General features: G+C 42.1%; 1 protein-coding gene across 1 annotated transcript in view; it reads right to left on the reverse strand.

Annotated features, from left to right (window-relative positions):
* Positions 1-8,510, reverse strand: part of BDNF (brain derived neurotrophic factor) — a 34,448-nt gene extending 25,938 nt beyond the window's left edge. The window contains 3 exon segments of the mRNA XM_043580848.1: positions 8,181-8,311; positions 8,314-8,482; positions 8,484-8,510. Coding sequence (XP_043436783.1) covers positions 8,181-8,311; positions 8,314-8,482; positions 8,484-8,510 — 327 coding nt within the window.
* Between the last annotated feature and the right edge of the window lie 7,448 nt (positions 8,511-15,958).

Here is a 15,958-nt window from a genome sequence, read left to right on the forward strand (position 1 = left end):
TCTCATGGTTTCCAGAAGGGGAAGGTGAATGCTGAGAAGGGTTTTTTAGTTCAGCTGCTAAACTCTCTAGAAAATCAAACGTTAGAAGTTAATTTCTTAAGCATTTTGGGTATCTGAATCTGATCAGGCCTCTTTTTAGAAACATTCTGCTGAGTCGGATCCAAAGGAAAGTAACTACTTTTGGGAATCCATATGTAAGTATGGAAAAAGTAGAAGTGCAGCACTTCTGATACTCAATTTACAAAGCTGCAAAGGCAGAGGACTCAAACACAAAGATATATAATTGTCATTATTAGGATTGTATGTAAACCAAAAATAGGGAGCCGCACTTCATGATACAATCAACGTATCCGAAAAACTTCGGAGCACAAAGGTACTTCAGATCCCATATACCCAACTCCAACATCCCACATTACCAGGCATCCTTTCTAAAAGGTTTTCAGCCTCTGCTTAAACATCTGTAACAGGAAACCGACCACATCCATAAAAAGCCTCTTCTTTTGTTAGATTGTAAGTCTCCTTGATGAAGTGCTTTGTATGCAGTCAGCATTCAATATTTGCTAAATTAAATAGAACTGAAAATACTTCTAGATACCACATATGGTTCCAACATTTGTATCACTGGTCCTAGATCTGCTCTGGGGCAACACAAAACAAACCCACTCCCTGCTCCACATGTGAAGACTGCCCTGTAAATGAGGATGGCAAAAACATTATCACACGTGCCGCCACCAATCCCCCAGCCATGGCGGGCATTAGCGGTTAGAACATTCCTCCTCTTAGAGCCTGGATGGCTTCAGAATTCCTCTTAAGCCAGCATTCCAGGTAGCTGGAATCATGTGATGGGAGTTGCTAGGAGAGACCAAAAACCATTTGCCATTCTGGCCTAAGTTTTTCTGTCCCCAGCCACCCATTCCAAATACCCTCAACCATCCCTCACATGGAAGGATTTCAAATGCCCTGTGTATCTGTATCAAAATGATTTCAACATACTAAAGCAATTTCAGGGGGCTCCTGGGTGGTTCAGTAGGTTAAGCGTCTGACTCTTGATTTTGGTTCAGGTCATGATCTCATGGTTCCTGGGATCGAGCTCCACTTTGAGCTCTGCACTGACACTACAGAGCCTCCTTGGGATTCTCTCTCTTTCCCTCTCTCGGTCCCTCCCCTGCTTGTGCATACTTGCGTGCTCCTGCACTCTCTCTCTCACTCTCTCAAAATAAATAAATTCTAAATAAATAAATAAATAAATAAATAAATAAATAAATAAATAAGCAAGCAAGCAATTTCAGTTCCTTGAAGATAATATTCTATAGTCTATCGAAAAAGTGGACAATTATTAGCTTCCCCATTTGGTATTACACTTGTACGAGTGCAGACCAAAATTTCAGTAGCTATGTTCACTGCCTGTAGTCACAGTACTGGCTCACACTGAACCTGTGGTTACTTAAAACATCTAGGTTTCCTTTCTACTGTCTGGTAAGTCATCCCCCAAAACCTTTCATAACTCCCTATTCTAACATTTTTATACAATTGATTTTAACCGAATCATACTAGTTCACATCTAAGTAAATGTAAATGATCCAGATTCTATGATTCAACAGAATGTCTGCTGGCTTTATGTTTCAATATGATAAACATATCATCTGTGCCTTTAGATACATTATCAGCCAACATGTTAATGCTGGATGTACTTTCCCAGTGTTGCATAAGAGGGAACACCTTTGACAGTCTGGTCTAGGAATGTGGCCTGGGACTCTGCCAAGCATCCCTTCCAGCAGCGTGAAGCAAATTTCTTGACCTTCAGATTCTGCATGATGTAAAAAGAAATTTATCTGTGTTTGAAAACACTCCCCATAATTCAAGAAAGAAACATGTGAAAAGAGAGAGAAACTTGTTTCAATTTGGGCATAGCTTCAGTTTTCAAAAACACAGGAAGGCAGAAAGAACATCAGAAAAGGCGGCAATGCTGAAGCCAGCAGCTCTAAAACCAACTGATTAGACTAAATCTCATGTGGCAAAAATTGTATTCAGTGAGTTTCCTTTTTCCTCCTCCTGTCTCTTTCTTTAGTACTTTTTTTATTTCCTGAAAAATAAAGTTTTCTGCGCCCGATTCTTCCTATGGATGACACAAAGTACAGGCAATGTAATGACTTCTTGGGTTATCTGCTTACCAGAAATTGACACTAACTTAACATGTGCTGCCCCCCCCCCAAAAAAAAGCAAAAGAAAACACCAAACAATATATTATTTTCCACCCCTGAAGCACAATAACTGCCATCCAAAACTTGGAAAACATTTAAACAAAAATCCACCAGTTAAGTTTATAGTTGGTACCATCTAAATCGACTCTTAATATTTTGTACATTCCAAACATGATAATTTTATGACTGAATCAAATTGTGCATAAGAAATTTCAAAACTAAGCCAACTAAAAGACATCAATGATAGGTCCTAGAAAAAAAGTAGCATTACACTCATTTCTTCCAACTTCTGCTTCTCTGCCAACAAAACAAATAAGCATTTTTCTGTAATTATAAAGTATCTTCATTGTCTACATGCCTCGGCAGAATGCGAAGCAACTATTAATGAATCTATTTGTTAATTCAACATTATTTGTCAAAGTGCGTCCTCTGCTACCAGCACTGTTTTGGATGCTCTTGTGGGAGCATGCAAAAATGAACTGAACACAGATTTTGTCATCAAAGAATTTTAACCTAATTTGTAATTATTGGTTTCTGGCTCCGTTACTATTTTTTTGGAGCTGGCTCAGATGTAGACTTTTATCTATTCTAAGGCTGAAGCAGTTCTTTTAATTTCCTTCTCCTTGTCTATTTCTCCCCCTTACTTTTTTGGTGTTTAAAGTCTTGGTACATATATGACCCTTTATTTTATTCTTAATTCTTCTCAAATCATTAAAGTTAAAATTGGATCTTGGATCAAAGACATTCTTAAGATCTCTCCATTCAATTTATTTGGTGTTACTGTATCTCAGAAAGTGCAATGAATGGCCTGTAGCAAAGGAATAAAATCAGAACCTTTGTACCCAATGTTTTAATACATAATCTTGAAAATAATAGTTGGAAAAAAAAAAAAAAAAGCCAGTCTTTATTCTTGGCAGGCTAGTCTACATTTGGCCACTATATTAAAATGCTAAAATGACTTCGTGTCTGTGTTGAGTTGTGGATCTTCCAGTTTTAAAACCTCACTTCCAATCCCAATTGCCTAATAACCCCCCTACACATCCCGCCCCCAGCCCCCACACTCACCAAATCTGAATAGGGTGGCAAGGAAATCCTAGTAACTGTACCCTTAAAAGAAATGACTCATATGGCAAATAAGCCATTTGGCTTGGTAAAGCTGGTGATTTTGTTCTCTAGGTGGCACTATTACTTCAATTTTTGATGAGTTGCTTAAGTTTCTTGAAAATACTTTTTTTTTTAATTTCCATTATATAAATCTTAATTTTATCACACACTAGTTGTAATTAAACGACAGGTTGTCTTCTAGTTTTATTTTAATAAGTCAGTTTGAAGTTAAGTGGCTTTTTATCATAGAATTTTATATTTCCTAGTTATATTGTCTTGGAATTAAGGAATCCTCCTTTGCCGGCCCTCCTCCCTCTAAATACGCAAAGGCATGTCAAAAACACAGAAGGTGGTCATAAAGCTTCAGTCAGACCAAAGGAATGAAGATGAAAGCACATTTAAGAGCTACTAGGTTCTGCGAGCTTTCAAAATCAGGACGTTACTACCATGACAACCAATGAAAAGTTCTTTCAAGTGAACCTTTGGGGAAAACTGCATAACATTTGTTACTCTCTGGGCTCTGGAAATAAACTTGTGCTTTATTATGGCTGTCACTGAAGCTTGTAAATTTACTCTGCTTCCGCCTAGCCACTCTCCTGGTCCCATACCCGGCCCCTCAATTCATTTAATGGAACCCATCCTCAGACTTCAGACAATGTATGAATGAGACATCAGGGCAACGAGCTTATTTGGTTAGATTTGTTTCACCAAGAGCGTAAGTGTCCCAGAGTTTGAACTTGAATTTGAGTACGCGCATTTAAATGAAAGCTTCCACGCTTCTTGGCGGACCACATGCACAGGCTTTTCTATGGAAATAAGAACACCTTCCTGTTCCACTTAGGGAACACACCCATTTACCATTCCCGTACCTCAAAAAGTTTTTCAAAGTCAATATATTAGCGAGCTTCATTGTTTCATGTCTGTCATCAAGAATGATTCCGTATATTATATAATTGGGTCCATGACTTTTCTAAAGCTTTAGTTTAAGTGTTCTGGAAAACCAGAGGTGCGTTTAAGTATAAAATTGTTTAGGACTGAACAATTCTACACCTTATGTGGAAGTTTAAAGGGACTATGAGGACACATATGCCTAAGCTTAAAAATACCAAAGCTTTCCTCTGTTTCCTAGGGTTAAACCCCACATACAAATGACATACGGATTTCATTTGCCAACATCATTTATTGCTTAACATTACTCCACACTGAAGAGAGTGAATGCACACAGAGGGTAACCAGTAAGTTTGCTCAATCACCTTTGAAGCCCATCTGGGTATGTTATTTACCCTAGTAGAGAAAATTTATCACAACCCAACTTAATGTGATTCTTGTTCAAATTATTTCTTCCTCCACTGAACAGCCAGCATTTAAACCTAAAATTCCCCTGAATTCTCTTCTCCATTCCTCTTTAAAATGCAATTCACAGCTTGAGATTACAGTGCCTGCCAGGGGCTGAATGGCTGCTCTCGAAGGCTGAGAGTCCTTCAATTAAGCAGCAATTTTGCAATTAGTGGAAACTGAGTGCTCCATAACAATCGTTTGAAAACAAGTTGAGAAAAGTTAGCAATTACCCTATTAAAGAGACATATTCACTTGCATTTGGCTGGGCTGGCCCCCTCGCACAAATTACAATCTTCCATACAAGGAGATGCCAGTTGAAAATTGTTTCAACCATTAAAATAAATTCGGTATTATGGACATCGAAATGAGAGTGCCTTTCATTTTAGAAGATATTCAGAGTTTAGCTATCATACACTTCCCATGCTCTCTGTTTCCATTCACAAAGTCTAAAATTGTTCTACTATGGGACTAACTTCCTAAATCTTAAAATGTTAATGAACTGCATGCGTATGACCTTTCCATTGTGTACATCTTCAATATTCTTGAAGCTTCGTAGAAGATTAAGTCCATGATTGAGACCCAAAGCTGCTGGCTGTTACATTCCACAAGTTCACTACCTGGATATAGAATATAGAGCTCTGTGTGCTCTGTGCTTGTGAAAGGGGGTGGGGGGGTGGGATGGGGGTGGATATTTACAGAATGTTTTAAAGACAAAGGTTAAAAAAAAATGTAACAGAGCTCTTTGCTATTATCAGGTAGGCGTGCCCAGCTTGCTGTGTGTGCTGAGCTACAAACCAGAGCTATTTATGTTTGAAAGAAATGAGATTATCAATCATCTGCATTTTGACTACTGAAGAGTAAGATTCCTGGAAGAAGGGAATAGCTTATATTCTCATGGTGCCCCTATTAAAAAGGAAACCGAAAAGACTTTAAGCCAGGATTTCAGAAATTTGCATTTACAGGATTTCCCCCGTCCTGGTCATTCAAAATGAGCCAGCAATATTAGAGCATCTCCCCACCCCACTTTGGCCATTGTGAGATTTAGACTATTAATTCACCTAGTACAAATGAATCATTTGCTTTTTAGGCAAATGATCATTTTCTTGGTTCCTCTTGATCGAAACTAAAAGTTACACTTACTGAGAAGACATCCTAAAACAGATTTCCCTGGTGCTTTATTTTGTGGATACTCAAATGTTGACCTAATTTATACCTTAAATGACTTTAAATATCACCTTAAAATAAACAAGATTTCCAGTTACTAATTCAGTCCTGAATGGGCTATGAATGGCTCCAAAGGTATGTGAAAAATTATGCTGCTATTTTGCTTTTTAAAAAATGTGATGTCTAAGTGTGTATGCAATGTTCTAATGCTTCAAAACATGTACGTAAGTCTTGTTTATCTGGAAATCATTTCTTTCTGCTCATATCATTTATAAATAGAAAACGTTCTGTAATAACTTAAAATAGCCCTACCTAGATAACAATTCTCCTTTCAAGATACTTATTACTGGTCTGTATTTACCAACATGTATCACATTTTGCAAAATAAGGTAGAAGAAAAAAGATAATGACTTTATGGCCCCGGAATTCCAGTAATGGTGACCCACGTGTTTTAAATTCCAGTAAAAGTTACGGTTACATTTCAACAAGTGTCTCCTTCTCTTACCTCTGCTGGTAGTCCAGAGGTAAACTTACAAAAGAAGAATGTTAAGCAAGGTGTCTGCAAAATCAGGCAATAGGAGTTAGTGACTGTTTTAAAGGGAGCCTGGTCCCAGGGCCAAAATTTTGCAATCTCTAAGTGCAATGTGTGATGTGATCTATTACATGTGACAACATGGAGCACTACATGCTCGGAAACTTCATCTTAAAAATGATAATGTTGCAGGAAGTAAACACTGAGGATTCCTGTGTTTAGAAGAATTAAATCCGTAACTACACCTCAATAAATAAAAGTGTAAAAAATGTATACAATTTTAAGACTAAAATGACTTTTGACATTATAAACACATATACAAACGTATTTTTGGATAAAAATAGAGAAGAGATATATTCCAGGAAGTCGAACCAGTTTGAAAGTCTTATTTAATAGCATAACACGTTTTATATAGTTTTTTTAAAAAGTCCCAATTAGATACTAGTTTGCTTTAAAAGATAACTGTACTGGAATTAATAGACAGTCAGAAATATGATTTCCTTTGCTTCTGGCCAAGAACATTCTTGCATTCTTGTCAAAAAATATTCACTAGCTACTGCTGACACTGAAGAGTGTTAAGATACCTGAAGGACCCTAAAATTAGATCGAGGAAGCATTAACACACCAACCGTAGCCCATCATAACTCCCCCAGCGCGAGGAAAACTTGCACTGGAGCCAAAGAGAGGCAACCAGTCAAAATACATCCGAATCGGGAGTCTGAGCATCATTCAACAAGTCAACAAGTCCCTCCTACCAGCTCCCAAAGGGATCCCGAAAAGCCATCCCTTACCACTTCCCCACCCCCAGCCTCTCGGCCCCAGCAGCTGCTCTGGGTAGCTGGGCCGGCAGAGGGCACCCTCTACCTTCCCTAGCACCAATCTCCCTGCCCCACTCCTCCTCGCCCCCAACCCCTGGCCTTCCACCCCGCTCCACCCCCACACAAACACTGCATCCTCCAACCGCGACTCCAGTTTACTCCAGCAGCCCCGAGGCTTATCTCCCCTGGGGGTGCCCCCACTCTGCAATTTCCCTAATCAGCCCGTCGGGCATAAACCCCCCAAGCCTCAACTCTTTCTTTCCAGGCACAGCTCACCCATTCTTTTTCCCCGGCTTTGCATCCCCAGAGACCCACGCGAGTCAGGACACCCCACGCTGCCCCCGAAAGTTAAAACTTCTGTACTTCCCTAGAAGGTGCCCCAAGGGACGGGCGCGGGATGGGGAGACGTGTGGGCGCAGCTAGCTCCGGAGTCCTGCAGCCCCTTTCAGGTCCGAGCTGCAGGAGTGTCTCAAGCTTTCCAAGATATACTGGCACTGGACCCGTGTTGAGTCCGCAGGTGACCGAGTGCAGCCCGGCTGGAGCCCCGGGGGTGCGGTGGTGTGGGCTGAAGGAGCAAGAGCCCCCCCCCCCCCCAAATCTGCGCGGGGACCGCCCAGCTCAGAGGAAAGATTCCTATCCCAGCTCGGATACAGGCACCGCAGTCAGGGCCCCCGACAGCTGGCGCCCTAAATCTCTCCCACGACCCCGCCTCTGCTAGGGGAGGGTTTCGGGGGATCGCCAGGGCGCCGTCTCCGTTCCCACCGCGCAGCTCCGCGTCTCCTCTAGGCTTTTTCTCCCCCACTTAAGGGCTGCCCAGGGTCCCTCTCCCTCGGAGGTCCTGGCTGCCCTCTGGACCAAGGGATGCGAGGAGAAAGCTCCGCCAGGGCAACTCCAAGTCCCCCTTCTCCAGGAGGGGAGGAAAGGCGTTTCGACCTCTTCCCACAACTTCGGGGCCCCCCCAGCCAACTTTCCCCCGCGGACGGGCGGCTCCCGCGCCAAGCCCCATGCCTGCTGCTCGCCTACCTCCGGGTCCACACAAAGCTCACGGGTCCCTTGCGGAGGAGTCACATCGTTATGTCGCTCCTGGCCCCTGTGCCCAGCCCCGATCCCCGTCGCGGAGCCGCTGGCCGCCGGCCCCACAGCAGCGGTGGCAACTGCAATTCAAGCGTCTCATCAAAGCTTCCCGAGGAGGAGGCGGGGGGCGCGCCGGGCCGGCTCCTCGGCCCCGCCCGGGAGCCCGCGGCGCGACGGGGGACGCGGGACGGCGAGCGGGCGGGTGCGCCCGGGCGCGGCGGCGGCAGCGGCGGCGGGGACCGGGAGCTCCAGCCTGCGCCTCGAGCTCGGGTCAGACATTATTTAGCTCTTCGGTTGAGCTTCGATTGGTCAAACGGCGCCGCCCCCCGCCCCCCTCCCCCGGCTCGCCCGCGCCACCGATACCCGTGCGGGGCGGCCGCTTAAAGGGAACGCCGCGCCTTTTCCTCACTCCGCTCAGCCCCCGGGACTCCCGGGACTCCCCGGGCCCGCGCGCCCCTCGCTCCCAGTCCCTGCAGTCCCGCGACGTGGCCCCGCGAACCTCGCGCCCGTCCGGGTCGCCTGGGCAGGACGCACGCGCCGCTCCCGCCGCTTCGAGGGGCGACCTACCCCCGCCCGGGGGAACCCCGCGTCCGCGCCCTCCGCGGAAACCCCGGCTGTCCGCGCCGGGGCGGGAAGGAGCCAGTGGAAATCGGGCGTCCCCGGGGTCTTGCTCCCCTCCCTGGCAACTCCCTCCGCCCCATCCCAGCACCCAAGTTCTGCAGGAGAGGGCGTGCGTTTCCCCGGCCACAAGACACACCTTCCCGCACCTTCCCGCACGACGGAGCTGCAAACGCGAGCACACAATGAAATCGCACGGAGCATGGGGGCTATTGGTTTACTCCGCTGTCTTAAACACTCCGGCTTAAACAGAGTTCGTGCACTGACCTCTCCAGAGTTTGCCTAATAGGAATTCAATCAAGATAATAACGGCATTTTTTATTAATGAACACCCCCAGATAACGTTACACCAAGTTACTTGCTCCAGCCAGGAACCCGAGGCAATGACAGACCTCACTAAAGCCACACGCTTTCCAGCCGACCAAACAGAGAAAAACGGAAAGAGAAAGAAAGAAAAGAAACCCACCTTTTCAGTCACTACTTGTCAAAGTAAACATCAAGGCAGCTGCTCTGGGGAAGACTTCGGCCCCAAAACTCCCAGACTCTATTATTTTTTTCACGTTCCCTTTGGTTAAAAAGAAGTGGGGGGTGCGAGTCTTTGGTGCCCGGTATGTACTCCTTCTGTTCTGCAGCAAAGAAGTTAAATTATTGATAGTGGAAATTGCATGGCGGAGGTAATACTCGCACCCCCTGAGCGAGGAGCTCCATTTGATCTCGGCAGGGGCAGGGAGATTTCATGCTAGCTCGCCAGGGGGAGCGGCAGCGCGAGCAGCCCTCTCCGCGGTGAATGGGAAAGTGGGTGGGAGTCCACGAGAGGGCTCCACGGTGCCTTGACGTGCGGTGTCATATGATACCTCCGCTGCCTCGAAATAGACACTCTAGTGCACGAATTACCAGAATCAAAATTCAGCGCATTTAAAATGATACATCTTTTATTAGAAGAGTTCCGTTCCAGGGCATTGCATGGTTTTGCAGATGTTTTCACTTCCCTCCCTAGCAAACTTCACACATAAACCAATCCTTTTAATAATGAACCTGGGCAGCAAAGATAAATAAAAAGCCTTCTGTTTTTTACCTACGTGTGGGGGTGGGGGTGGGGGTGAGGGGCCAATTGGCTCAGTTAATCCTCTCCTCGCGCCCCTCCCCCACCCAGCGAAGAGCAAACAGACTTTCGGGTGCGGGTAACCAAGACCCTTGGAGAGAACCGAAGTGGGTAGGGTCCTGAGGACTATTTTGAATTTGCCATTGGAAGAACGCTGTTAACCGTCTACCTAGGTTCCTGCTTTAAAGCTGATTTTTCTTCCCATTAGTTCCAACGATTCTTACGCTACTGGGAAAGACCTTAAAATACAGAATAAGGAACAAGACAGCAGTACCTAATTTGTAAGCCTTGGACCTCCCGCAAGTGTACAAATATCATCTTGGGTGCCTACTAAAAAGCAGATTTCTCCTCCGGAATTTGTGATTTAGTAGGGGTGGGGCAGGGTCCAGGGATTAGCATTTTAACAAGCCCCTCAGGCAATTCGGATGCAGAAAATCTGAGGTCACACTCTGAGAAACACTTTCTTAAGGGCTGCATAAATGGGTGTCAGAGGAATCTCCCATCAGCCCCCCCCCCCCCCCACAAATTTGGTGGGCAGTTTTATGTGTATGTACATTTTTCTGTAATCTCATAGGGGTTGACCTAATAATTGCTAAGACTCATTGCTGTAAGAATTTCCTTAAACACTCCAACATTAATTTGGGGAAAGGGAAAGATTTATAAACAGTTTCCTTTCCTGGACCCTCTTGTGGTTATCAAGAATGTGCTGGTTGAACTGAGTTATATACTCGGTTCAGTTTATCTAAGGGTTTAGAGTTAACAAAATGAGTTCACTTATATTAGCTGTTTTAGAGCTTGTAAAGACTAGTGACAGAAACGATTATTATTTTATATATAAAGAACCTGAGACTCAGTGCCACGAAATAATTCGCCCAAATTCACACAGCTAAATGCCAAAGACAAAACTTGAATGAACTCAGGAACTCTAGCTAGAAATATCCCTGCCTCCCCCCACCTCAATATAAATAAAGCTATCTGTTCTTTGGAAGTGTTATCCGGAAGTATTTTGCAAATTGCTGGGCTGAATAGTCAAATTGTTCAAAAATGTGCATATTCTTTGAGTGTCACACATTTAGCTTGCACTTCTATCAACCTGACAGAACACAAGACCGATGTAAACTACCCTAGAGCACAGAGGATGAAGTTTATTGTGGAATATTTAATGCATTTGAAACATGCAGACTAGCCCGCAGCAATAAAGGACCCAGGGCATGAAGCTGGGCTTGGCCACCTCAAAGTACCTCTGTATTGATAACCCAGGGGTGTAGTCTGAGCGCAGATAAAATTTCTTTTAATACTGCAAACCCATTTCAGAGGCTAGATTTATAAATTTAAAAACATACAAATGAAACCTTGTACTATTTTATAAAGCACTGGAAGAGCTCTACTCTAAACTTTTTTTTTTTTTCTAAATAGCTTTATGCTAACTTCAAACCCATGCTTTGTTTCCAACTGTAAATTTGCTAAAAAATGAGTTATTTCCTTAGCTTTTAAAGCTCAATTGTAAATTGCTTCCTTCAGGGGGAAAAATACCTACCAAGTGAGAGTCAAGAATCTTACCATTCTCAGTGGTGCTCAGAGATTATGGCAAATCTTCTACCTGCCAAATTCACATTGCCAAATCAGCATTTTGCTGAAGGAAAAAGTGTTCTCCTTTACGAGACAGACTCTGATTGTGTCTGTGGCCAGTCTTCTTATTTCTACTCTCCCTTGAATAAATAAATGTTTGTATCTCTCCTTTCCAGTGTGTGGTGCAGTTTTACTGAGGAAAAGGCAGAGGAGTCAGAAATGGCAATGGCAGGAATATTTCAAAATAGAAGAAGATCAAATGCCAATTCAGATAAACCCTTTGATGAATCAGACCTCTTGACATTTCTGAGCATTTTGAAACTTTCTGATTTGTGATTACAGTATTACAGAAAAAGTAAAAGATCAGACTTATGATTCTAGCTTATTTGCCTTAAAGATACACCTTACATTCAGAAACAATGAAGCTAAGATAAACTAAAGTTGTACTGGTACGTTGCATGGAATTCTGAATAATTTTTTTATTTGTTTAGTTCAGGTAGCATATGGAGACAGTATTAGAAGTCTAAGACCAAACTTTTTACAAAATTATTTCCCTATTGTGATCAGGGACGATGCTGAGAATATAGAGCATTAGTCTCTCACATGATTGATAGGTTAGAAACAAAGTTCCCAAGTTTATGAGCTGAACATTTTCTCAGTCACCCAAAGGAGGAAAAACTAGAGCTTGAAAAGAAAATGCTCCCTATTTAATTTGGGGGGGGGACTTCAAAATTAATTTTGAATTAGTTAAAATCTTTATTTATTTTTGGTTATGGGCTAATTCTATTCTAACCCAATGTTCTAGAAAGACAAAGGTCAGGAAGAAATGTGAATTCCCATCTACTCTTGTCAGGAAATATAAACTAATCCTCATTACTCAAGTGGGAACAGAGGCAGTAGGCTCAGATTTGACATCAACATATTTTTTCTATTAATAATTTTAATTGGCTGAGGTCAATTCCACTATCATTACAAGCATTTTATGTTTAATTATGTTTATTTAAGTTTCCTAGTTACTCCTGCCTTCAATCCTCCTTGCGAAAAAAAAAAAATAGTTGTCTAGAATCAAATGAATTGACCTCAAAAACTGCTGAAAATCTTAGTAATTAGCATAGGGAAAATAATAAGTAAACAGAAAACTCTCCTGCTTAGCAGAGTGGCAAAGGTATTTTCAAAGTCATGCTGCATGACTTTCAAAGGCCCAATCCAGCATTGAACTATGTCACAAATAATCCTACAAATTATTGAGTAAGACCTGTCCTGAGAAAAATCTTGCAGAAGAAATAATATCCCTGTTCATTAGATGGTACCTTTATATGAGGTATACTTCTTCTCTGTAAGCTTTTTATGAACAGATGTGTCCAAATTGGCCGACACCTGTTAAAAGAATTATGTAACCAGGCATGGCCGTTAGTGGCAAACAAACAAAAGAAAGGAACCACAGTGTGAAAATGTTAGAAGGGCAAAAATTAGGAGAATAGAGCAAGAAGGTCAAAAACCAATCCCATCTGGGAATAATATTTAGTTGGATCAAGAAAAACGGCACCAAAACCATGATGAAATAACTGAGACTGACCCCTAAACATATGAGAGTCATCAACTCGTAACCCTATGAGTTACCAGATTTTCCTGGAGAACATTTAAAACTGAGTAGTGAAGAATAAATCGGTTTGCTCATTGTAACGTTTCTGTAAGCATGGTCAAAAAGGATGCGATTGTAGACTTAGAACAAGTTAGAACTTACAGTGATAGCTGCCTGTGGTATTTTGTTAGTTTTATTGGGAGAAGTGCCATGAGAAGAATTAGCAAATTTAAACCAAAGGGTTTCAGGACGTTGAATCAAATTGTAAGAAACAGATTACCTTATTTTGGACACCTAACTATTTAGGCTGTGTGAGATGATGGGGGTGAGAGATTTTCTACTGCTAAATTTCATATTCTTCATGGAGAAAGTCAGAAACATATACAAAAAAATAATTTAAAAAAAAATCACTGAACTTCCTAAAGTCACATAAAAAAAAATCACACTAAGAATTTGGCCTGTTTTTGTGTGATTCTGAGTCTACACAGTGCCTATCTTGAATGGTCTCTTTGACAAAGGACCAGAGCAGGATGTGCAAGTGGCTCTTTTGTCAAAATCCTCCAGGATAGTGTAGGCATGGTAAGAATACAATCCTCAGGGCTACACATGTGGCAGCCAAGGGTTAGGCTTTTGATTTGTCTAGCATACAGAATCATTTGGAAACCTAAGAAACTCTTGACTTTTCTCAACTTTTAGTTCATCTTCAGTTTATTATCTTCACATCATGGTTACATTCATTCAGTTGATGAAAACTTGCTGAATACCTACTGCCAGACATTGCTGTATGGACTATGTTTTGTTTTGTTTTAAGATTTTATTTTTTTCAGTAATCTCTACATCCAACATGGGGCTCAAACTCACCACCGTGAGTTCAAGAGTTGCATGTTCCACTGACTGAGACAGTCAGGTGCCCCAACTCTATGAACTATGTTAAAGGAAGATGAATAAAACATATTTCAGCTCCTTAAGATGCTCAAATTCTGGAATATAAGATTTGTCTTTTAATCCATTGGGTCACTTGAGAATTAGTTAAGGGTAAGAAATTATGTTTGGTTTTGTTTTCCCTTGTCATGGGTTTGGTGTATGGAAAGATGACATCAGCAGGCTGCCAGTGGCCAGGTGATAGTAGTGATGGACAAGAAACTTGTTCCCAAAACTGGAAGGGCACCTAGCAGCTGGGGAGGACCCACCATGATTGATCGGTGCCCTATCTACTCTTGGTTGGCAGCATTTTACAAAAGGTAGAAAAAGGGTAAGGGGTCATGGATGTAAGTAGTGGTAGGAAGGAAATGAGGCATAGTTCAGGCAAATAATTTTTCTAAATATGATTAGGCAGATTTATCAAAAGACACAGAAGGGATCTTAAGAGACTATCTTGTCTTCCTCACTGCTCATAGGCCTACCATTACAGACCAATAAAGGAGATTCCACATCTCTCTTCTGAGGACCTTTCTAAGGATCCAAAAATTCTAGTGCTTGGAAGTCCCCATTTATAACACATTACGGTTCTTGTTGCAATTTATATCTTATTTCATTTCATCCAACCTTAGTGAAGATGGAAAACAGCTGCTTACTAACCTCCTTGTGTTATTAAGTCACCACTCGGACTTTTCTCATAGCAAGAAATCAGATCTCACAACCTTTCTTCATAAACTCCAACTTCCAATCCATTAATCATTTCCCTCGGTCTACCCTGGACCTCCTCCAAGATCTCCATATTCTTCTGAAAATGTGGAGCCCCAAACTAGACATGTGTGTGAAATTATCCAGGGCTCAGGAAACATGGGAGTCATGAATTATCTGAACACAGCTGTTGGGAAAAAACTAAAGGGGAGATTCAATTAGATTGACAAATCCTTCCCTTGCAACTTAGAGATAGAAGTGGTGTGTTTCATAAAAAGATGAGCCTTCATGTCAAAGCTGTATCTTCTATCCTTCGTTTTCAGATGAAGCACTTCTCAAAAGAAACCGATCTTGAACAGGGCCTTTAGTTTTTACTTCTTTTCTTCTCAACAAAATTGTTTAAGAACAAGTGATTTTTCTGTACTCCACTTAATACCCCCACGTTATGGGCCTTTATCTGTTAAAGTGGGATAGTGCTTGCATACTCTCAAATGTTTATTTTGATAAAATTTCTCTCAAAGGGTAAGGACTATGAAACACTACACTACTTTTAAAGCTTCAACTTTCTCCTAATTTGAACCATATCTTTTCATTTTGTCTGTATATAAAGCCTAATTAGAATAGAGTAAAATGAAATTGAAGTCCATAAAAAAGAATCATGTTAACCTACATGACACCTAGAATAAAGTTTAACTGATTATTCACTTGTCGTTTCTATCTCTCTTATGATCTCACAATTCAGTGTGACCAAATATTTTGGGCCTTCTCATTCTTCATAGATCAAATGAAGAGCATGGGATCAGCAGAAATACCATTCCCACTACTCACGGCTGTCTCTTTAGGTCATGCTTAGGGCATTCAATGGTGACTACAACATCAATCTAGTAGTCCCAAGAAGAAATTAGGCCAGACATGGGATGAAGTCAACACTCAAAAAAGAAACTGAAGGGGAGAGGAGAACATTTATTTCCCCTTCATAATATAATTTTGAGAAGTTGTTAAGCAACTCTGTGACCAAATGAAGACTGCTAAGAATGTTTGCTGTAAGTAGGCACTTCTTAAGCCTTGGTCTATCATTGCAGGGCACCAAGAAGTGATAAGTCTAGTTGGATCTAAGAAAGGGTGATGATGCAGATGGACAGGACAAATATAATGTTTCATAAACGTTGAGTACAGGGAGATGGAATAGAATGGGGAAAGAATGGGGGGAAAGTAGAGGCACACATTTAAATT

The sequence above is a fragment of the Prionailurus bengalensis genome, chromosome D1, assembly GCF_016509475.1.
Source record: "Prionailurus bengalensis isolate Pbe53 chromosome D1, Fcat_Pben_1.1_paternal_pri, whole genome shotgun sequence".
Taxonomy (NCBI): domain Eukaryota; kingdom Metazoa; phylum Chordata; class Mammalia; order Carnivora; family Felidae; genus Prionailurus; species Prionailurus bengalensis.